Below are 23,826 nucleotides of genomic sequence, written 5' to 3' on the forward strand. Positions count from 1 at the left end.
TTTCCTTTTAATTAATGTTTGGCCAAGAGAGAAAATGTGTCTTTATGTCTAGCACACACTTCATATTTTTTAGTATGTTCTCTAGCCTCTCATACTGTCTGGCCAATATACGTAGCCACTTATTCAGTGTCAATGTACGTATTCACTTACACTTATTTCAGTTCATAAACTCCACATTTTTTTGGCATAGGAATTCAGTCTTTGGTGTGTGATATCAACTTCCTGAAGCACAGTTTATTTTAAATGGCAACTTTGATCCAATATTTGGAATTTTTCTAGAAACTTTAAAAGGTAGAGGACCCAAGGTAGAGAAACTCTCCAAATAGCACTTGAATCTCAATTTCTATCAGACTCCTAGATTAGGATGATGATTATGCATGTATTAAGGCAGATAGTATAGGGGGAAGAAACGTATCCAAAACGCAAAGTGGACCAGGGAAACAGTGACATGGAGCATTCTGGTTCTGGGATCTACCTTTTTATGATATTGCTTACGCTGCTTTCCCTATTTTGCCTGCAAAGAGGTTGACCATCACCAGGAAATTTCTCAAGCCCTCAGCAAGAAACAGGTAAGTGTTGAAACATAAATGCGGAAATTGCAAAAATACTATTTGTGAGAATTAGCTTAACCCGTTGACGCCTAGCGATACCGAATGGTACCAGCTGGTAGTGCAGTGCTAAATGTAACTTTTTTGTCATTAACCTTAACTTATTAGGATTTTTGAGAGTTTTGAATTGATAAGAATATTTTAGTGACATTTTCCGAAAAGTTTGCTATTTTAAAGCTGTAATTAGGCATTTAAAGCCATTTGAAATTTGAGAATTATCAAGTAGCCCAAAAAAAAACCGGAATTTTTAGAATAAGCATTTCGATTCTCTTTACTTATGCCTTATGTACTGTTAATACAAAGGTTTTATTATGCAATTATGCCTTTATAAATTTAGCACCAAATGACTCAGAATTTAGTAGACATTTAGATGCATGATTACCACAAAAATCTCAGAAACTTTTTAATTCAGGCGTTACCGGGTTAAAAAATCATGTTATAATGAAATCATGTATGAACACCGGTGAAATTCACATTAATTGCCATGGGAAAAATTTCCCTGGAATAGGAATCAAACCATGGACTTTGTGGACCTCTTTGCCTTCCAGGTTCCTTAGACTTAACTTTTGGCAGGAAAGCCGAAGGTTTGTGGTTCGATCCCCGGTCATTCAATTCCAAACAATTACACAGTCCTGGGAAATTGTTTCTCATGCCCATAAGTGCAAATCTAAGATGATAAGTTTGTCAATCTTTTCCTCTGTCTTTATTTTCTAAATGGAGCATATTTTCTGGGCAGTCCTTGTATTCGCTACATATTATGAAGTGGTGTGAGAATTGATGATTGAATTACATATTTCTTTATATATTGTTGAGTCTTCTGATCATAAAAAAAATCAGCCACACATTTTTGATTGCCAAATGAACGGAATGTTTCAAGTAAAATGTTAAAATCTTTTTTATTTAGTTTGGAATTTTACGTTGGAGCAGTTCCTACTTTGGTGCCAGAGGAGAAAAAGGGGTGCAGCTTAAGGTAATGAGATTTCGAGAAGAAAATAAATTGAGAACCTTTTTCTTGGTTGTAATTTTTGCTCTCTATCATTTATTTGCTAGGAGGTGCCTAGGGGAGATTGGTGTGTTCCAGGAGACTGTGAATAGAAGGAAATTTCAAATCAAGGTAAGGGCAACTTAAGAGCATTTTTTCCATTCGTTTAAATGTAAACAATAGACTCTGGTGTAATTTGGTGGAACTTTTCAAACATGATTATTAAGAAGAACCTATAAAATTTTGTGATTTACAACGCTTTAATCAAACTTGCACGGATATAGTAGGTTGGAACAGATAATTGTTATTCTTTTAAGGTGGCAAATATTGTCTAATTACTAAAATGTATACCTATTACAGTTGGGTTAGGGGAAGAAAATATTCCGGGGGTGGGTAAAAGGGGGATGACCCACTACAATGCTAGCCAAACATCAATTAGTCCACCTATACAAACACCAAAGTATTGTAAAACAAGGGAGAATACTAGACAGGGTTCTTTGCTGGCATTTGAAACCTTGAGAGTGATGATTATCCATTGAAGTCTAGATCAGTGCACCTTTAATTAAAGTGTGAAGAAGTGAGCACGATGTAGAGGCGAGTTAAACTGTTCATTTCATGAACCATTCATTTTTATCCTGTACAGTAAAAAGAACAGTTTTAAATATCTTTCTTGATGAACAGTCGGGGCATATACACATGTAATATTTCCCAAGCTATTTCTTATCCCATTTTGCCTCTCCTTGAACAAACTTTTCCTTACATATTCCTTTTCTTTACAATGACACCTTTTTTTGAGTAAATTAACCGTACTCCTAGACATTTTTTCCAGATTCAGTGCTTGCAATTTAAAAGTCCAGTTCCTATCTGTCTGAATAGCTTGTACAATTCAAATCTTTGGGTATTTTATTTTCCACACTTTCATTTTTTATGTTGGTGCAAATAACAAATTTTGTACAGAAAATGATTATCCATTACTTCCTGAAGAATAGTGTAATTATTAAACAACATTGAGAAAGTTGATCAATGTGTTTAACTTAAGGTGCCTGTATAATTCCTCAATAAGGAATAAGAGTAATTACTGATGTCAAATTAGACCAGTACCTAAGTGAAACACAATATTTGCCTAATTTTATTCTCTCCAAGAAGTAAAACAATTTTTTTCTCCCAAATTGATACTGAATACTTTGTCAGTTTTCTCTATGATTTATTATTAGTTTTTATCCCCTTCTGACTTACTATTTGTTTTTATATACTTACTATTTATATTAATATATACTTCTAACTAAATCATTAAAAATATTTTCTCTGTTTTAATGTGAATCTACATAACTAGTAACATAGTATGAAACGTAAGATAGAGTTAAAATTTTGAGGTTTGGTTATGTGCAATTAAATGAAGAGGTCACAATATCATTTTTCAAAAATTTCGTGAAATAATGTACATATGTCATCAAATAAATTGATGTGGTTGATAAAGTTATTTCTTCATTAATCCAAAAATGATGAGTTATATGTAGGTACTTCTGTTGACTTTCTCTGGCCAAGTTGGAAGTTCCTCCCCTCCATTGTCAAATTGCAACTCAATTATGCAGAAACAGACTTGTCAAGTAATTCATGTAAAACTAGAGCCGGATTTTATTTAAACGAACACCCACATGAACACAAGCTGCAAGAGGAACAGGAATGCCGAAGTGAAAATGAATGCCCAAAGGAAAAGAACTCCAAAGAAAATGAAGGCCTAGAGAAAACGAATGGCCAGAAGAAAAAAAATTGCATTGATGAATCACTCAAGAGGTTGAAGTTCTCATTTTCGTCTTGGCATTTGCTGTTAATGCTGCCTTGAGGCAAGATTGAGGGGTATGAGAGAGAGAGGCTCAGTGGTCAGTGCTGCACGCCAGGCTTAGATTGCTTGAAAAATTGAGAGTAGATATCTTTATGAGCGACATGGATGCTCATCTGAAAGCCCCACTATATTTCCACGTCTGATAGAAGTGATGAATTAAGAGAGATATTTAGCCGAACGGATAGGCGTGGGAATTCGTTTTTCCCCCAAACCATGAAGGACTTGATTAAATGCTAATTGTAATCTTGTTTGAGCAGGGCTGCAGCTAGGAATGAAGGCTGGGGGGGTTTAGGTGCAACTAATACCGGGGTGTGTGGGGGTTTGGTATACCTACCAGGCTAAGCGGTATGTACGAGATTAGTAAATTGCGGAATTATAATATAAATACATAGTTGAAAATGGTGAGTTTTATGGCTTTCTGAGGGATATTTTATTAATCCTTTCGCTATTCTATTAGTAATATCAATCCAATTAAGTAAAATGGATTAAACTTAAAAATTTCTCAGAGCTCTGGGGGGGTTTTATCCCCCAAAACCCCCCTCCCCTTGCTGCGCCACTGTGTTTGAGCATTTGCATTAATGTGTAAATGGCTGGTATCCCAACATCCCCTGCCACACACCTTTTAGGAACATTGCAGGGTAATAGGTAGGTGTCGATCACTTCCTCTCGACTGCTCATTTTATATTTTTTCTCAATAAAGAAATTGCATAAACTTACTTTTGTTTTAAATTATTTAATTTTTATGAAAAATACAGAGATGAAATGAAAGATGCATTTAGAAAATAAAATATTAATATTAAAAGTCCAAAAGTTTATCAGTCAAGAGATAAACTTATACAAAGATGTCAGATAGATTTTTCTGGTTCATCCAGCACTGCATGTGACTCATGGTTCCGTCACTCGTCCAACGAACAAAGTATAGGCAGGATTATTCTTAACCAGGAAGAACATGAACGGCTGATTGGCATAAAAGGTGAGATCATCTGAGTTAATCAGACTGAGGGTATTCACTAATACAGCTGAAAAAAAAATGAAATCAATAAGTGAAATACCTTTGACGCATTAGCATCAAATCAAACTGCAAGGTAAAAGTTTCCTTAATGGCCACAATTCTACTGTTGATCAGCTTGCTTGAATGGAAATCAAACAATTTCAGACAAATATGCAAATATTCCAATACCAACCTGATGCAGCTGCTGCTGAACTTCCTTCTTCATTGACCTCAATTTGTGCCTTGTGGAGTATTTGGTTGACAAATAGCCTGTCATTTGATATCTTTCTCAAATCAGCGGATGGGCTGAATATGTCTCTAATTCCCAGCTGAAAAATGAATGATTTGTTACTTTGGACCAGGATGATATATATATGTATACATACATATTATCTAATCTAAGAAGTAATTGAGCATTTTTATTATGTACAGTGGAACCTCGTTAAAGCGAGTACGGGCTATAGCGACAACCCCGCTATTACGAGTGATAGCCGATGCACCGTCAATTAACCCTATAATAAGCATGTTAAAAAAATTCGTTTTTACGAGACCCTTCTGGTGTTTGCTCTCGCCATAGCGAGGGTTTCACCGCCGGAAGACTTTCATCAAGACTCCTTAACCTCTGTAATTGCTAGCGATCTGTTAGAAATGAGGTTAATGGAGTGCTCAGTCTCAAATTTATGTGGTAAGCTGTCATTCGGTAAATAAGTAGTTAATTTTGATGAAAATATTGTGGCATTAGCACTCCCGAATGCTTCATCTTCTTTTGTTCCTCGGGCGGCAGAAAGCAGTCGGCAGCATACCCGCACGTCCGTGAGTTGCGTGAATAGAAAGCATTTGATGGCAGTCACCATAGCTTGAAAAAAACACCAAACACGTTTAAGCGAGAAAATAAAAATAAAGGAGTAATATGAGTGTGTCGAAATTAATTTATCCTCCTATTCGCTCTGCACAATTAAGAAAAAACAAAAGCGCCCAAGGAATGCAGACGATGAAGAGCTATAAGGAACTTTGTTCGGGTGGTTTTGCCCACTCAAATCTGCGGGAACTTCTGAGAAACGGGCTAAGCCTAAGCCTAAAGCGGAGTATTTCAGAGATAGATTGCGAATCGAGAATTTTATGAGTACGGAAGGTTGATTATACTAATGCAAAGCACCAAAGTGTTATCTCCCCTCATAATTGCTGGTGATGCCTGCGGTGTAAACCCGAAGTCGTGGAAGAAAGGACTCCGATCATAAGTATCTTTAGAAGTATTCCCCGCGCCATATAACATAGACGAAACGGAACTTTTTTACATCCAACTCCCCGACAAAACCCTTGCGGCATGAGGTATTTCTTGCAATGATGCCTCTAAAGGTAGGTAGTGCGCCTTAGCGATGATGTAGGACGTACGAAGCAATGATACTCAGCGTGAATTGTCCGGATGGACGTATTTATTCTTCGTGTCGGATTCACAAGGGTGAACTATTCGCGTCAGTGGTCGGAGTTGCACTGGCGCTCTCTTCTGTCACGTGGTTAGCCGAGCATCCCCTGATGGCAGCTGGAAGAACTCACAGAACAACTAACTCTCATTTGCAGTGCCGTGGTAAACTCGGTGTATTATTTCAAATACGTCGTAAGCGTAACACTCAAAAAGAACCTTTTTTCAACAACGGCAATTTTAATCACATCATTTTTCAAGCTTAGCAAACTTTTTACCGTAGCTGATGAAGATATTACATTATCTGATAGAACAATTCTTCCAAGGTGGGAACGTTATACAACCTTCCACCGTTTTCGCCTGTAGAAACAAATGTAATGCGTTATTTCACTTCACTGCCGCTTAACGTACAGAAACAATGAACATATTACACCAATGGAAACATTTGAGGCAATACTGCAATATCGCAATACTGCTTTATCAGTTAATTTTTGAATTTTCAGTGGAAAATACCAAAATAACAGAATGATCACGTAAATGCACTAATTAAGTGCATAGAAAAATGGCTTCGTCGGTTGTGCAATGGCATAATGATTGACGAAACAATGCTTTGCATGATTTTTATTTAGTGCGCCGCTTATAAATTGTTTGAATAGTTAGTCATTGTTTGAGTAAGGAAATTTAGTGATGCAAAAAAACATCGCCTTTCGCCTGGATTTACGCTTGCGTTTATCGGATAGATGTTTATCTGTCGCCGCACCACTCCTGTTCCTGTATATCTGTTCGCAACAGATATATTGGCTATTATTTGCTCCACCTCCGGTAAAGCGACAATTCGCTATAGCGAGTGTTTATTAGTGCACCGTGGGGTGTCGTTATATCGAGGTTGCACTGTAATATATTCAAATATGCAGAAGATAGAGAAAGAATTTAACATGAAATATGTATGCACTTTGAATATTAAGCCTTAACTTGAAGTAATAATATGGACTCCTTTTATTAGACATCTGAATCTTCAATATCAAGTGTGAAAGCTTCCGCATGAGTCTATCCATAAATTAAATGTTCAGATACGTAGTAGCTAATGTTGAAATAAGTAGCAGATGGTGATAATAGTTAATATGATAAGGGTGATATGGGATTTAATTTTTCCCTATATTTCCTAGGTAGGTATTCGGGAACATTTTATTACATTGCATAGAAACTAGAATTTACCCTCTTCAATGATTCCACCAATGGAAGGTCAGTTGAAATTTTAAATCTTGGCAATCCAAGGACTACATTCTTGAAACCTTTTTCATTGATTATCCTGTCGACATTTTCTTTGGTAAGACGTCTACTGAGTCCATTGATTCCATCCTCATCAGTTGGCATGACCAGCACCATCGAAAATTCATTGTTCTGGAAAAGAAAATATTGTATAGAGTTTAAAACCCAGGGAACACTTAAGTGAATTAATTCATAAGGAATCATGCCAGCAAATAAGCAAAGTAGCTAGCTTATACAGAGTAATATATAGAATACTATATCACATTCAATTTTAATATGCAAAATAAATCACATTATACGTAGGTATAGACTGTGATTTCATGCACTGTATCTATGACAGATTTGTGGACCATTTAGATGACAATAGATTCCCTTTGGTATTCTTTCTGTTATAAAGGAAATGTTTGGAAGCATCTATTTTGAATCACATTCTCTTGTTAGAGAAATTCTGGAGGGAAAGCATGCAGAAGTAAATTTAGGAAATATGTATATCACACTTTATATTTTGAAAGTACATTCAGGGGCGGATCCAGGATTTCTTTCTGAGGGTGGCACAAGCAAGGCCGTATCCAGGATTTTGTTCTGGGGGGGGGCACAAGGATATCTCGTAATACAAAACGAACGCAATGATAATGGGACCATATTACAATTCTTAAATATTTTTAAGGGTCTGGGGGGGGGAGAGGGGGGGACACGTGCCCCCTCCCCCCCTATATCCGCCCCCTCCCCCCCTATCCCCCTATTGTAAGAAAAATATGGGAGTACCCACCCCACTATTACTGTCTTTGGGAATAAGGGTATGCATGAATCCTCACATAATGATTAAAAAAGCTAATTTTCACTTTGAAATTTGACCACCAGGAATTAATTTGCTATTGGTAGATTGGCGACACCCTCCTGTGATATCGATGATACTCACGTCAAACGGGATGTGGACCCATTTAGCTCGCAGGCTTGCATCGCTTCCAGCCACAAATCGGTTTATTTGTTTCATCATGTGAACTTTCTTCATTTTACTCGGTGCTGCAGAATGTACCCTGCTTCCAGAAATGTTCGGATCTATGAGAAAGTCTTCAACTGTTGTGCGATTTTCATTGAATCGTTTTGCCCACAGACCTCGGAAGTAGATTGCATTGGTGAGAATGAGTCTGCTGTCTTTTGTTATAGACGCTGAAGTGGGAGAGAATGATTCCATGAAAAGTTTTGATAAAAGAAATCACTAAAGGGCTATTGTCAAATAACCCAAGCTGATGATATATAAATGATTAAATTTATGAAAGTACTTATACACATTTGGCAAATGGTACAAGGATTATATGTGCATACATATCGATGGCTAACTTCTAGCAACACGTATCTCAAATTCGGCCAGTTTGAGACAGGTATCTTAAACAAAGTGTAATAACGTTAAAAAATAAAATACAAGCAAAAACCAACTCTTTTTTTGCAAATGAATGCTTCTTTTTCAGTTTTATGAACTTTTGGTTTTTAATTTCGGTGAACAAGTAAAAAAAAATTAATTGTTTTTTAGCTCTCCTGAAAAGTTGCTATTTTTGAGTTACTTAGAACTGATCCATCGATATATTGTAATTGATGAACATAACTTAGTAGTATGATGTACTGAAAACATAATTTTAAAGACATGCATGAAATGGATATATGTAATACAGTTACCTGGCTGAACTAAGTTGTTGATTTTCCCTCTCGTGGCGGACGAAACCCAGTCATTTATAGTTTTTGCCGTTGCTGCACCATTCTGAAAATCTAGTTTTTGTGCTCCCGTGAAGAAATTTTGGGCCAAGTAGTCTACATAACTTTGAAAGAGATCCAGATTTTTTGCTATATACATTTGGCTTCCAAATTCCAGGGTATTTTTGGAATCACCTCTCTGAAATAAAAATTGCCAAGTTGTGTCATGTCCAGAAAATTTGTTGAAAACCTTTTGTCACAGACTAGTTAAAGGCCAATTTTTACATCAACTGATTGAAAACATATCCATAGTCAGCCATGATTCATTTAAGACTTTTACTCAGTACTTATACCTATAGAATTGAAAACCAAGCTCCGTTTTAAAAGTACAGACCTTTGAAAAGGCAACCCAGCTGAAGTAGCAAACTGAAGAAAAATTACCTAAGTGAATTTAAATAGCTCACACAAATTCATGTCAATACCAGGACTTTATTTTTTTACTACATATTTTGACCACCATTTCGACAGTTTTATTTTTTTTAAGTACACGAGGCCAAAATTGTCTTCGTTCACCCTAAATTTTAATTTTAATTCTTAAAATCTGCTATGAAAATCTTTGTCAATAGCTCGCATGTTGACTTTAATTGCATTCACCTTTCACATTTAACCATTCATGTATTCCTGTGTAGTTAGCAGCATTGTGGGACCTTTCCTGTCTCTGTACAATTATGCAACTATATGTATTATGATTACAATTGAAGATTCTGTTATTTCTTGCTGCCATGCCAATTTATTTTAAAGATCATTATTCCTGCATTCCACTCTTTCCAATATTGCTTGATTTTGTCTCCTCCTCATTCTTGACTCCCAAGCGATTTTTGTAAATCACAAATTACCCCTACGTCTTGATTGGCATTCCCTTTATCGTTATACCTATGAATTGGCTCATTTAAAACTGCAAATCACATCCCAGTGAACAAAACATCACTTTGACTAGGAATAAATCACAGACTTTGCCTTTCCTGTTCACTGCACACACAACTGCAATACTCAAATTCCTCATTTGTCTCCACATTTTTTCTGAGTGACTTTCCAACAAAAATACTTATTTGAACCCTTGAGTTATGCTGAGTCCGTATGGGTCTGAGCTGGAAACTTTTTTCTGTTTCAGACAGACATAAAAATGAAATACCAAGCTCGCTGTTATAGGTAATGGCATGAGTTTATAATATTCACAAAAAAATCTGCTTCATACTAATCATTATTCTCCCCTGTGACTTCAAGTTTTGTCTCTAAAGTTGCGAATTGATTATAATTTTATTTAAGTTAGTTATACATGTATAGTTACGCATTTTCAACTCAAATATTGTGTTATTTTATGGTTGTCATACCCAGGGGCGCCGACTTAGAAAAAATATTGGGGGGGCCCATACCGCGGGTCTTGCCCCGGGAAATATCCTAAATTTTAGATGAAAAATAGTGAGTTTTAAAGTTTTTTTAAAGCCTTTTAGAGGGGTCATATGATCAACATTAGAACCCAGAAAACTCGACTCTCTATAACTCGACACTTCGGGAAACCCTACAAGCCTGACACATTTTTTGGCTTTGAAAAAGAAACAAAACATCAACAGCACAGTATTTTGGTAAAAAGCTCATTTCATTTACAGTTATAATTACGCTCATAGACTATTACAGAGCAGTGAATATATAGCTCTGAACAAACTAAAATTATATTGAAATAAATCCTAAACTATCATAAAAAAGAATAAAACATTGCTGGTACTAAGCAATAGCACTTTGATTAATAAGTGATGTAGCTAATTTAAGTTTACTTTGACTGAGACTCCGAGTTCATTTAATTAAAACAATATCTAAACGTTAATCCTTTAATACAATTAGCAAAGCTTATAAAATACGCCTGATACTTTCAGTCAACAAGTATGTAAATAGCGGGTTTTAATTGGGTCTTACACTCTAAAAATACTGAAGTCCTTGAAAATAAATAATACAGTGCTATAGTACGAAATATAGATGTAATCATAATATACAAATACAGTACTGACCTATCACTAACATTTTGAAAATGAAAATGTAACATTCTGTATGTATTTATCTGTTTTATAAAGATTTTTAATATTTCTATAAATACCATTATTAGCGCAATAGTGTCTTTAGAAAGGTGCAAATGTCGACCGTCTGACCGGATTACTGTATATGAAGTCGTTGATGACTGGTCGGATATCCATTTCATCCAAAACATCACGGTGGGCATGAAGAACAGCCAAGTTGTTCAATCGCTTCTGTCCCATTGTTGATCGAATACAGTCGGATCCGGATTTAAGGTCTTCGCATTTAACATTTTTCCGCATTTAGCGTTCATTATTTCGGGTCCCGATTCATTCCCTATTAGGACAATGTAAAAATTATCCGTATTTAGCGTTTCCGCATTTTGCATTTTTCCGCATTTATGGTCGTAAAAATTTGTCCCGCTCAAGATTTTTTTGCCCGATTTAACGTTTTTTTCATGACGGTTCATCCAAATCTTCGAATTTATGCTCATCAACAAGAACAGTCTCATGAAAGTTTACCAAGAGTCGCTAGAATCTACCGGGGAACGCGTCTTCAACTGCTTTCTTCCGCGAGCGCAGCGCTGCGACCTTCAACTCGCAAGTTGGGTGATTTGTCTTCTCGTAACGTTTCGCTCCCCTTCTGATCCAAACACCCGGCACTTTTTGTATCAGATCCGATCTAATGGAGCAAAGTCATCCCTTAATAACCTCGAACTACCTTATCCTTCACTTCTTGAACTTGACTTCGATGATACGTGACGACTGATGACACGAGTTATCCTCCGAGGGCCGCTACAATAATGGTTTTCTCGTTATGTTTTCAATTGATGGCTTAAGCCCCTTTCATCTCTACTCCCTACGGGCAGTCGATTATTAGCCCAATATTTTTTCAGTCGGCTACTTTCTCTGCTCAAAAGAGGAGGCCCAATATCAATTGCGCAGTTCACTAGAAGATTCTTTCTATAATCCATTCCAAGGTCAGTTTCCACGGAGGAACAGAGGAAGTGTTTCCCCTGTCATGACCGTGAGTGAGAGCATTCTTTCCCTACGGAACAACATTATTTTACATCGTAATTTAGATATCCCGGAGCCAATTTATCGACATGCGGCTGGTTGATATCGCTGTCGATTCAAAAATATTTATCTGGTGCTAATTAATGTCAAAAGAGAATGACAATCAGAGTTTTGACGAACTATCACGGTCCATGACTAAATAAATCGCTCATGCTGGAAAAAAATCACCGCATACTCACGGTAGAATAGATGAGCGCGGAAAAATACGAAAATCCGGCAGGTATCCCTTGGTGGTTGACTTCGACGTCATAACCCTGACGAAATTGCCAAACTCCAGAGGCACTGACAATTTTTCGGATGAAATCCAGTTCTGTTGAAGATTAAACCTTTTCACTTAACAGAGTTTAGCTAATCGTTATTCAAGGTCCAACCAAATTTTATTAAAAGCTGCCGAGAAACAAGGCGAGTCGGAGTCAAGGTGATCAGCGCGCCGCGTAAGCAACTTCTCCCGGCTCCATTCGACCTGCATAAGGCCGCGGATATATGACAACGAATCTGGTGTTATCATCGTGTTGAATCACCATCGACTTGTACGCATACTAAAATAAGATTCTACTTTTTTGGATGACCTCGAAATACAAAATGTGCGCATGAGAGGCTTTTTAAAGGCTCATAAATCCCTTGTTTCGCCGAGGCAACAGAAAACGTTAAGTTGGCAAAATTCCAGAAAACCTCCCTTTTACTAGATATTCGGTAGTTGAGAATTCGGGATTAGCGATCTTCTGCTGTCCCTTTATTTCACTCACTCCTCATGATTTTTCGAGTACCTACTTACACCTTTTTTTATTATATTAGAAATGCTATAGTCACCTACATGTCACTTTTACAGAAAAAATTCTAAATTTCATTGAGACCACTGAAATATGCATAAAAATGGAATCACTAATGTCCATAATAATAATCTGTGTGGGAATGCTTTTAAGTTGATGTTAATTAGAATTTTCTTAAAATATTTCATTAAAATAATTGTCATCCTCTCAATACTTATTTTTACAACCCATTTTTTTAGCTGATTCCTGAAAAGTATTATCCAACCTTCATAGTGCAGAGAACATTTCATTAAAGAATTTTTTGCTGCATTCAGCACCTTTTAGTTACTTAAAAGAATATTTTTTATTCATAAAAAGCCATTCCAATCATTACAGACTCTAAAACCTGAAAAAAATGGCAGGTCCTCATTTAGTGTTTTTCCGCATTTAGTGTTTTAAATTTTGTCCCCCCTGAAAAACCTTAAATCAGGATTCTACTGTATATGATTTCAGACGTCTAAGGGCGCTAAATGACCGTTCTGCTATCGCTGTCATTGTTGGAACTACTTGGAGAAACTTAATGCACTTCACTACTTCGCATAACATTTCTCCAACTGCAGGCCTTTGTGTAATGTACTTTCTTACGTTACGCATGTTTTTCATTTGTTTTTTATTAGCGATATCGGCTAACATATGCAAGTGTAAGCGCAATCTCTCAATGTCGAGGTCATTTTTGAAAAACTCAGTTGAGTTAACAAAATTTGTTTCCCCTCTGTTCACTAAAAGCTGCAAGTTTTATTGAAGAGCAATACAATGTTACAATACGGACAAGATTTTACGTAATATGGTTCCAGACCCTCATTACGTAAGACCATGTAAGACAATCCTAACCCCCACTCTCCCTCAAAACGTCATCCATAATACTTAATAGGAGCAAGGAGGTCTAATTTCTTATTTTTTTCTCTAAAATCCTATATTGTTCTTTTTTCAAAGCCATCTTATGTGTGAGTAACTACGGTAATACAAAGGGTCCAAAACACCACAACTCTCCCATTATTATCTTGCCGGTTTCAGTAGGGTTTATGCTGTATTTGGCCAATTTGTGATCATTATTGGAGCAAAAATAAGTCATTCTTCCATTTAAATCAACCGGGAGGCTCCTTACATCCCTCTTGACCCGCCAGTTTGTACCCGAAGGTTCACGCACCGGGAAAAATTCAAAGTGTGTCGCAGCCCCGAAACACTATCATGATTCACACCACTTTATTCAGTTAAGCTGTTTACTATCGTAATAATTATTTGTTTTATATCATTACTGAATGTATTTTAAAAGGTAACTATCGTCAAACAAGGAAAATAAAAATACTAACATATTTTTGTGATTTTACAAAGCATAATATAACTTAATTAATTTCTTGAATTATTGGGGGGGCTCCGCCCCCCCAAACCAATTATTGAGGGGGCTCGGGCCCCCTCAGGCCCCATTGAGTCGGCACCTATGGTCATACCCTTTGTTTCAGGTCTCGAATAACCGCAGTGTAAAGCTGCTCTCCGTATCTGGCCAAGTGGGGAGGGTATTCCAGAGTCCTCTTCAGCTGTTGATTAGTTTCTCCTTGGGAGCCAACTTCAAGCATGGCCAGGAGTGTGCTCACCGATAACGGTGAGACAACAAAATTTCCATTTTCATTTTTGAGTGTGTCCTGTAAAAAAATATTATCACAGTATAAGGCAATTTTAGAACACGCGTAACAAACAAAACTCAAAACATAAATTAAGACTCCGTCAAACTGGTATTAAGATTGATTGTGGGACTAAGAGATGAAACCCTGTTAAGTATAGTTGCTGAGTGTTTTAATTTTATGTTTTGGTACAAAACATTTTCTCAATTAAATCTGATATGCTACTATTACTTATTTAAGAATTATGAATTTAATCATGATATACAAATCAGGCTTTTTAATGAATCCATGTTTTTTTTCTGCCGTGGCACACCCAAGTTTTGCTTTAAACTCTCTTGCTGGTAAGCGTGTGGCCAGAAGGGGGTGTGGCAGGCTTCAGCAGCCCCGTCAACAGTTTTTACCTAGTAGATATACTGACCACCATACAATCCCTTGGGAGACAACTAGCCCAGGGTCACTAATCCTCTGCCTTTCCGTTAAAATGTAGTGAACTGGGATCAGTCTCTCAGATCCAAACTCTTCTCAAAATTGAATTAATATTTAACATAACTGCCAGTGGCCTGGTGTTTGCTTTATTTTTTAATATAATCAGAGGTAGATTTTAGGAAAAAAATCCTTAGGGACAAAGCCATAATAACCATGGCCGTTTTGATGAAACCAACAATGATTATGATTTGTAGCATGACGCAAATGAAATCATAGCTCATTTCATAAAAATTTCCAATTTTCTGATGCATGGATATGGAAAAAAATATGATAAAATTACCAATGTAGTCAACCCACATATCACGCAGGCACTCCCAAAGCAAATTTCTGGCTGCATGCTTACTTGGTGGCATGAAGCACTATCAAAGGGTGGAGGTGACCATGGCTATGGCAAATGGGGAAGAATAGGGGCTTGAACCCAAGCAAAATATTTAGCATATCCCCTCTAAAATACGGCAAACAATTTTAATCTCTTGTGCCTTTGAGGTGGTGGCGGATTGCTTTGATTTAAGGAGCGTAAGTAGGAATCAGGAAACATGACTTGGAATGGGAGTGAAAGAGAGAAATCCCTGTTTAGCTGCCCCGAGTCCTTAAGCCCCATTTTCACCTTTACCGTGTTCACTGAACTAAGTCTCGCAGGATTGTGTTTGTAAAGCAGTTCAGAGAACAGTACATTTACATTGGGGTCATGTGTGGAGGACATTTTGCCATTCTATTCTGTGGCAAAATGGTAGAAACAGATCTTTTTAGCAGAATTGGAGCCTCCAAATTGATTTTAGAAAGTCACAGAGATTCTCGAAAAATCACCTATATTTAAAGCTAAAATTTGAGAGCTAGACTTACAGGTACTGATGCAAGGAAATAATTAACGTTCATGATAATTAAATTTAAGAATTTTTAATGACTTAGTTGTTGTAACCAAATTCAAACCTTTTTCCTTTGGTGGTATACACCTTCTTAAGTGATAGTACATGAGAAGTGTTGAAACTATAGAAGATTTACTTGAAGACAAAGTCTAACCTCAAAACCTGGGTAATTTCAATTAAGTTGTACAGGGCTACGCAATCAGCCTCACCATGTACAAGAAAGCATTGATAAAATGTAATAATGTTGTGGCTTAATTTTATAGGTGCCAGTGTTAAAAATCTATATTTTAAGATGGCATTGTAATTATATTAGCCCTTAATTACAATCTGAAATAACTAAAAGCAAAATACCAGTAGTAATTTTGATGAAAAACTGTTGATGGAATCAGTCCCTGGATTTTGCGCTTCAACTCCAATGCCTAGGAGCAGCACCACGAGTCCAGCGTACACTGCAAAGAAAGACAAAAAGATGAAGAAAATCACCATATTTTATAGTTTTCACATGATTTTAGCATGACGTAGTCACATTTGTACCAAAGTTTCAAAACATACTGGTCACTGGGTAATTTTATTTCTTACGCATTAGTTCCTTCCATCCCTACTTTTTAGTGGAGGTGACAAAAGAGAATGAATCCTAAATGGGAATAAATCAGTAGTGTAATAACACTTGTAGAATAGCAGGCGACTACTTGAGAATAGACCAGCACTATAAAGTGGCAGATTAAGGGGGGGCAGCAGTAAGTGCGGCCACGCTCCCCACCCCCCTTTATTTAGTGCTCTTGCAGTGTATTATTTGCATTTCTTTCTACAATATTTGTTCCCTGCATTATTATTGAATGAGGCAAGTGTTTTGGAGTGTTGTTTTTCTGGAGTTGCTTTTAGGTCTCCAACCTTGATGTTCAAATAAATCTTGCCTTGCTTACATTTTTAAAGAGTTGCCAACGAATAACTCTGCGAGTAGATTCAAATAAAATTATAGGTTATGGGATTGGGTTAAGAATGTTAAGGAGTTTTGTTTTTATATCCCTTTGGTTTTTCTATCCTTTTAGTAGAGAGTTTTTATTTCAGCTTAACAAACATGGTTTAAAAATAACTGATAAACTGCAGGGACCGACTTGTCTACACATATTAGGCCTCAGGCGCATTATAGCTGAGGTTTATTGCATATCACCAAGGCACTGCAGAAAGTATTGAAAACCCCCCAAAACAATGACCTTAATATGCCCCTGGAATCAATAGGGTAGTTTCCTTCATCACAGAAAACGAAAGGCATTGATTGCGATTCGTTACCCACCATTAGTGTATTCATAATATACAAATTATTTGGTTTTGGAAATCCCAGTCCAGACGAATGACAATGGTCAATTTTATCCGCATTTGAAAAAGGCCAGATTGGCGCCCATGCGATATTACTCCACTTGACGTCACAGGGACCTAGTTTCTATACGAGTAGATAGGAGTTTTACATCGTCTGAGATTACCAATGCATGCATGAGGCACAGAGATCAGGGAAACATGTCTTAATAATCACCTATTAAAACTATCTATGGTCGGAAAGTTTCCTTCATTTGGTAGGGTATTAATAATCCTTATTGAAGCCAAGCGCAATCTACTAGCAGGGTACTCTGCTACCTGCTAGCAGCCTGCATCCCAGCGGCGCACATATCCTCGCCCCAAGGTCACTTCACGTGGAGGCTGTGGGAACCAGAATGATGTCACATGGGCTTTTCCCAGCATTCATACTTAGCCGTCGCATTTTCGCGCGCTTGAAAATTTTCACTTTTCATTTGATCGCGAAAAATAGAAATTGTCATTTAAAAATCTAAAAGCGTGCAATATGTACTCTAGGAGTAACAATCTTTCGAATTAGGCAATAAAAAAATAAAAGGAAACTGCCCTATTGGAGTGAGGGTGGGAATGGGAAAGCCCCAGCGATTTAGGCTACCAAATGCACACGCAATCTGGCCACCAAGTTTTTCACCCAAATACTTCAGAATTTAGAAAAATTGAAATGCATTCCCTGCTTTTCCTTCAAAATGGGTCGCTTCAATAGTTCTTTTTTACTACTGAATGTGGCGCTATTTTAAAAATAAGAAGAGAGCTGTATTTTTTAGTTTTTTGACCTGTCTCCCACTCATCTAGAAATTCATTAACCCTTTCGCAGATAAGTTGATGACATCACCGACTCCTTTCAAGCGGGTCACCGCGTCTCAGCTGCTGTTAGGCCTCGCGCATTCGCCTCGCATGTTTCGTTGTTATTTACATCTTCCTCAGGGATTCCTTCATTGAGCGATTCCCTTTGAACAGATTAATGAGCCGAAACTCTAATGAGGTCACCAACTCATGAAAAGTGGTGGTCGACGGTGGCATTTTACTTATTTTTTAATGAATGAGAAATTGGCCAAATGAGGCAGAGTTTTTTCGTCGAAAAAAGTGCTGTGATATAGCGAGGTAAATATAATCTAATTTCTGTTAACGATTAAATTTTGTAAAGGAATTTTTGCTTGTAATATACTCCAAATCTCGTGCGAGTTATCGTAACATGATCGTAATGAAAAGTGAAAATTTTAATTCCACGCATGCCGATTGAAAGGCAGTTTTTCCAGGTACAGTAATAAGTGTAATCTTAATTGATTACAAATTTGACAGTGCAATCGTATTTGAGGCCGATTATATTTTCAACACTTTTTCCACATCTGGTCAACCTATATTTTTCCCTTCCATCTACCGAATATTATCTATATTATCTTATGAATTGGTCCCTGAACACCTACCTAAGTAAAGAAGTTTTTGAACTGCACATTAAGCTAAATGTTTTGGCAATAAAATCATGTATTTTTTATTGTGAGCATTTAAAATAGCTTTTAATTGGCATATAATAAAAACGTAATTTGCACCATTGTATTTTGAATGGTGTCAGCTCACGTAATTGTGTTGTTCGTAACCATCTTGATCGGGCGTTTTACGGAAGTTTACGGTTGAGATACTGCGGTTATTACGCCGTATTTTTGTTTTCGCAAATATTCGTTTGAAGCGATGTCCAAGTGTAGCTTCAAGAGCATTGCATTTTGCCAAAGGAAAGCAAAACGACATGAAATGCTCCAAAAAATTATTTTCACACGGTCCCCCAAGATTGGGTTGGTTGAAAAAGTGCCGACGAATGCTCATCATGCATCCAAAATCAGCTGTTTGCGTACGTGAAGATCACTTCGATTTTAGTTAAACAAAGATTTCTGGATCTTAGCGAACCTCATTCATCATTTTTATTAGGTACGTTCCTCAACCAAGAATTGTTTATGCTAAAATAGTTCTTGGAGTGTAGGTCAACGTATGTTATGCAAAAACGTTTTAGCCAACGTTTCTGTTTATTTTAAACTATCATCAGGGCTATGAAAGAAAAACATAAGAACATTATAAAATACAAAGATATACCTACAATATTTTTACAAAAATAAATGTTACGAATTATGACAATCAATTATTTTGAAATAATGTCAACATTTTTTGTGTATTCTGTTCTTATATATGTATATATTTTTTAAATTATATTATTGTAAAAAACGCTATCGTAACATTTATTTATGTAAACATATTGTAGGTATATCTTTGTTATCTTTGTATTTTATATTGTTCTTATGTTTTTTCTTTCATAGCCCTGATGATGGTTTTAAATAAACAGAAACGTTGGCTAAAACTTTTTTGCATAACATACGTTGACCTACGCTCCAAGAAATATTTTAACATCAATTAAACGAGGTCAAGATAAGGAGAAAAAGAATTCTTTATTCATTTGCGCTGTTTTATGCTCATTTAAAATTAAGCGAATCGGCAAAATATTTCCCTCGCAACTTAAAAACAGTGGTTTTTCTTTTCGGAATCTCAGCTGATCGTGCATCCCGGCGGTGGATGATGACTGGGTTCTCTTCGTTAGCAGAATTTTTACAGCTGCGTAAAACTCAATGTATTGTTGCCAACAATGCTAAACCTAGTTCCATTTTTGATGGTGTTCGATAGTAAAAAGATGACCGAAAAATGGTGTGAGAAAGGATCGAAAACATCATTTGGAATCCAAGAGATTTCAATAGGTGTCGTAGTGATCGAGGAGGACAAAAGGAGGGGAGAGGGAAGTAAAGAGTCACACGAAGAGATCTTTATTCTTCTAGAACACTATAGGTATAACAAAAAATATAGAAGAGAAATAAAGGCATAGCATAATATTTATGCATGGCATTGTTATCGAACCTCTCGTGGGGAACACATATTAGGAATATTTTCGGAATAGCCCGGAAGAAATTAGGATTCGTCAACCGTATTGTGGGAAAATTTTCGGATGAGAAAGTAAAAGAAAGGTGCTATTTCACCCTCGTCAGACCGCACCTTGAATATGCAGCGAGCGTATGGGATCCGGTGTAGAAAGACTTAATCCGCGAACTGAACAAAATACAAAGGAAGGCTGCGCGATTCGTCAAAAACCGCTACGTGCGTACAGACAGCGTTACTCCGATGTTTGGCGAATTAGGCTGGGAGCCGCTTGAGACTCGGAGGCTGTGCGTTAGGCTTACTTAGATTGCTTGAACAATTGAGAATGGGTATCTTTAGGAGCGACACAGAGAACATAATATTAGAACCACACTATAATACCAGGTCCGATAGAAGCGATAAATTAAGAGAGATGTTTTGCCGAACGGATAGATGTGGGAATTCGTGTTTTCCCCGAACCATAAAGGACTTTAATGAACGCTAGTCCCAACTTCGTTAGAGCACTTCATTTTTTTATGTGTATATGGCTGGTGTCCTAACACCCCCTGCCACACACCTTTTAGGATGCTTGCGGTGTTTTATGTATACGTAGATATGTAGATTTTATTAATTGCACATGGTTGCGAATTGTGTAAAAACTAGGTGATACGATTCTTCACCGTCATATTCGGAATGTGGCAATACTTGAAGAACACTTTAGTTTTCGAAAAATGTTTTATGCACCTGTTTCGTGCTCTCTACTTTAGTTTTGCGTTGTGAAAAAAGAGCTAAAGATGATACTTTGACATGCCTCGATAGTGAGGTCTATAGACTTGCAATGAATCAATGAAAAGAATTTTTCTTTTCTAAAACATTTCGGTCAAGTTTCCTCATTTTTCAGCAAAATAGACAACCTTTTCGTTGATTCCATACTTTTTCTTTCGTCTCACATTTTTCGTGGTGCCCGTTTCCGTTATCATGACATCACGTAGCGGGGCGATAAAATTTTTAAGACGATGTCATTACGGACATTCAACGGTGAGCACTTCGGAAATTTGCTGAGTTAGCAATAAAACAGTTAGCGGCGCCTGTCGTAATCCCAAGTCAAATGATGTCATAATGGCCATGAAATAAGATTTACCCTTGGTTCTGTGCATTTCGGAAATATTCTGACGTCTTTTCGACCAAGAAACCGAATGATCTTGGCCAGGGGCGAAATTAGCTGCTCATTTCGGAAGGGGAGGAGGAAACTAGGATTATCATTTTTTTAGATTGACAAATTTTACACCGCTGCAAATATTGGTACTAACAGGAATAGCAGCTGTTTCTCCAATAATAATATTAATGGCCTCACTTCTCATTGCATGTTTTTCTTTTTGCATCCTGCGAGATTTTCAAATTTGAAATCCATTCGAATGGGACTTCGGATCAAAAAGAAGAATAATAAAAACATACCCAATATCTTTATTCTCGTATTCAATCATCATGTTGGCCTATCAAAGACATTCGTTGCTAATTTCCACATTAATTATTATATTATTTCAATTATAGCACGATTATCGGTCGCATTCAGAATTTTTGCTGTCGTGGCAATGGTCTAGTTTATATTTTTAGATATCAGGACTTCATCATTTTACGGAATTTCCTTCGTAATTTTTGCGTTTTGGTGGCATCTGTTTATGTATCCGATGGCGGAGGGTTTGCTGGAAGCCTTTCGGAAATATTCCGATCGTTTCTCATTCCGAACGGTTGATTCCGAATGGTTGAAACACAATCGGAATTTGTTGAGCTTGAATATCCCCCCCCCCATAGATGTACTGCGAGCGCTCTTATAGTTGTCGGAAGGACTATCTTCAAACCTAACAGATTCGATCGCGTTACAAACCATTCGGAATCAACCGTTCGGAATGAGAAACGATCGCAATAATTACAAACAGAGTCGAACATACCCCCCCCCCCTAGGAAGAAGGAGGAACGCAATGACCGCAAGTTTCACACATGAAGGTGGGGTGGATAGGGGGCCTGAAATTAGGCTCCTAGGACAGAGGTGCAGAGAGACTGAAATTGAATCATCTTGGTTTGGCATTCAAATTTAGCGCGCGCAGCCGCTAATCTACTATGGCATAGAAACAGTGTTGTCTGCCTGTATGTCTGACTGTTACTCTATCACTCCAAAACTACTGAAGCAATTGAAACGAAATTTGGCATGGAGATACTTGCAATAACCGATTCACACATAGGCTGTATTACATCGGCCTCGGGGCTCTGGAAGGCCCCAAAAAGAGCCCTTTTATAGCAAAAAATGATGGCACTGGAAGAAAATATGGGGATCGGGCAAAGTTACCTTTATTTCATTTTTAAGATTTCTTAAATTTGAGGATTAATGAAATTAACGGCGTCATTCGCTAGAACTCATTGATTGTTTATCTTTTTCCATTTTTCTAACCTTGCACGGATTTACTACAAGGTTACTAACCATTTAGCAAGAATTGGCTTTGCATGGCTCAGCATGTATTTTTTTATTATTATGTCTAATACTTTTATGACCGTGTAGTGTAGGTACATGTAAGGATCCTCTTACATGCTGCGTCCTGGTGATTGATCGCCCCCTGCCAAACACCCTAGAGGTGGCTCTCTAAGGAATTATGTAGATGTATTGATTTCCTTATTATTTAATATACATCAGATTCGCAGTCTTTATGTCCTAATTTAAAACTTACATCCTCAATAGTTAAGGAGATTTTTTTAAAAATTTTGTTTGTCACGAATATGCGGAAATTTATGTTTTCTCCAAAAATATTATTTTTACGGATATCAATCAAGTAAATTTAAAATTATCCATTTTCCGGCTCTATTCGCGGTAAACATGACTTAAAAATGCAAAATTTTGGTCAAGATATTTTTCAATGCATACCCAATGGTGTTTGATTCTCACATATTGGAGGAAATATTTACGAAAATTTTAAGAATTGTGCTAAAAATATACTAGCATCTGATACCTTATAATACCGCTAGATTTGAGCGGGTCAAGTGTCGATTCAGACTGGAAAGACACTCTTCCCCCACCACCAGGATAAGCTTTCCTCTCTTCACCTCACAATTCCGGATTGAAATCCTTCAAGTGTTTCATAGGGATCAGGATAGGAAGTAAGATTATTCTTGGCAGAAAGGATTTGCTGCGATTGATGATGATTTGGGATTTACTTCGTCATATTTCCGTTAGAATCTTGTGTCACAAGATTACGAATAATCGCTCACTAATTCAGTGAGTCAACCAGAAGATTGGTTTACATATGTGAGGGTAGAGCTCACCCCGGACAAGGCCACGGGTGTGTGAACATATCAAATTCAGGGGGGGGGGCTTCGTTCCTATCCCTGGGCCACCTCGCACTTCCAGGATTTTGATTTGGGGGCATACAAAGGCTTCACCCGGAATTTGAACCCAGGGCCCCTCGATCCAGTGGCATAGCCAGGAATTTTGTTCGGGGGTGGTCTAAAACTGGGGGGGAGAATAAAAAAAAACGGGGTGCTAAGCAATGGGTTTTAAACTAATTTAAACACTTTTAATAATCGAAAAAACTTCATTAAAAATATTTTGTTAATTCATGATTTATTTAATATTTAGTTTTATTTTATGAAGGAAAATAATTGTTTTCATATTTCGGGGGGGGGGGGGGTCGAATCCCCACTGGCTACGCCACTGCCTCGATCAGCAGACCAATGCTCTTCCCATTAAGACTTCCACGCTCCCTATTTCGAATAGCAATGACTTTAAATGATTCCTAAGCTTACTCACGGAGAACATTTTCAAGACTGGCTGAAAACGATGTATTTTCATCGAGCGATTGGTATAGCTCCTCCT

General features: G+C 37.2%; 1 protein-coding gene across 1 annotated transcript in view; it reads right to left on the bottom strand.

Annotated features, from left to right (window-relative positions):
* Positions 1 to 4,302: 4,302 nt before the first annotated feature.
* LOC124157052 (antichymotrypsin-2-like) overlaps positions 4,303 to 23,826 on the bottom strand; it is a 33,545-nt gene continuing 14,021 nt past the window's right edge. Inside the window, exons 2-8 of the mRNA XM_046531528.1 lie at positions 16,077 to 16,174; positions 14,203 to 14,394; positions 8,788 to 9,001; positions 8,033 to 8,283; positions 7,060 to 7,245; positions 4,618 to 4,753; positions 4,303 to 4,452 (exon numbers count right to left, since the gene is read on the bottom strand). Coding sequence (XP_046387484.1) covers positions 4,319 to 4,452; positions 4,618 to 4,753; positions 7,060 to 7,245; positions 8,033 to 8,283; positions 8,788 to 9,001; positions 14,203 to 14,394; positions 16,077 to 16,174 — 1,211 coding nt within the window. The 3' untranslated portion in view covers positions 4,303 to 4,318. The remainder of the gene's footprint in view (positions 4,453 to 4,617; positions 4,754 to 7,059; positions 7,246 to 8,032; positions 8,284 to 8,787; positions 9,002 to 14,202; positions 14,395 to 16,076; positions 16,175 to 23,826) is intronic.

This window comes from Ischnura elegans, chromosome 4 (assembly GCF_921293095.1).
Source record: "Ischnura elegans chromosome 4, ioIscEleg1.1, whole genome shotgun sequence".
Taxonomy (NCBI): Eukaryota; Metazoa; Arthropoda; class Insecta; order Odonata; family Coenagrionidae; genus Ischnura; species Ischnura elegans.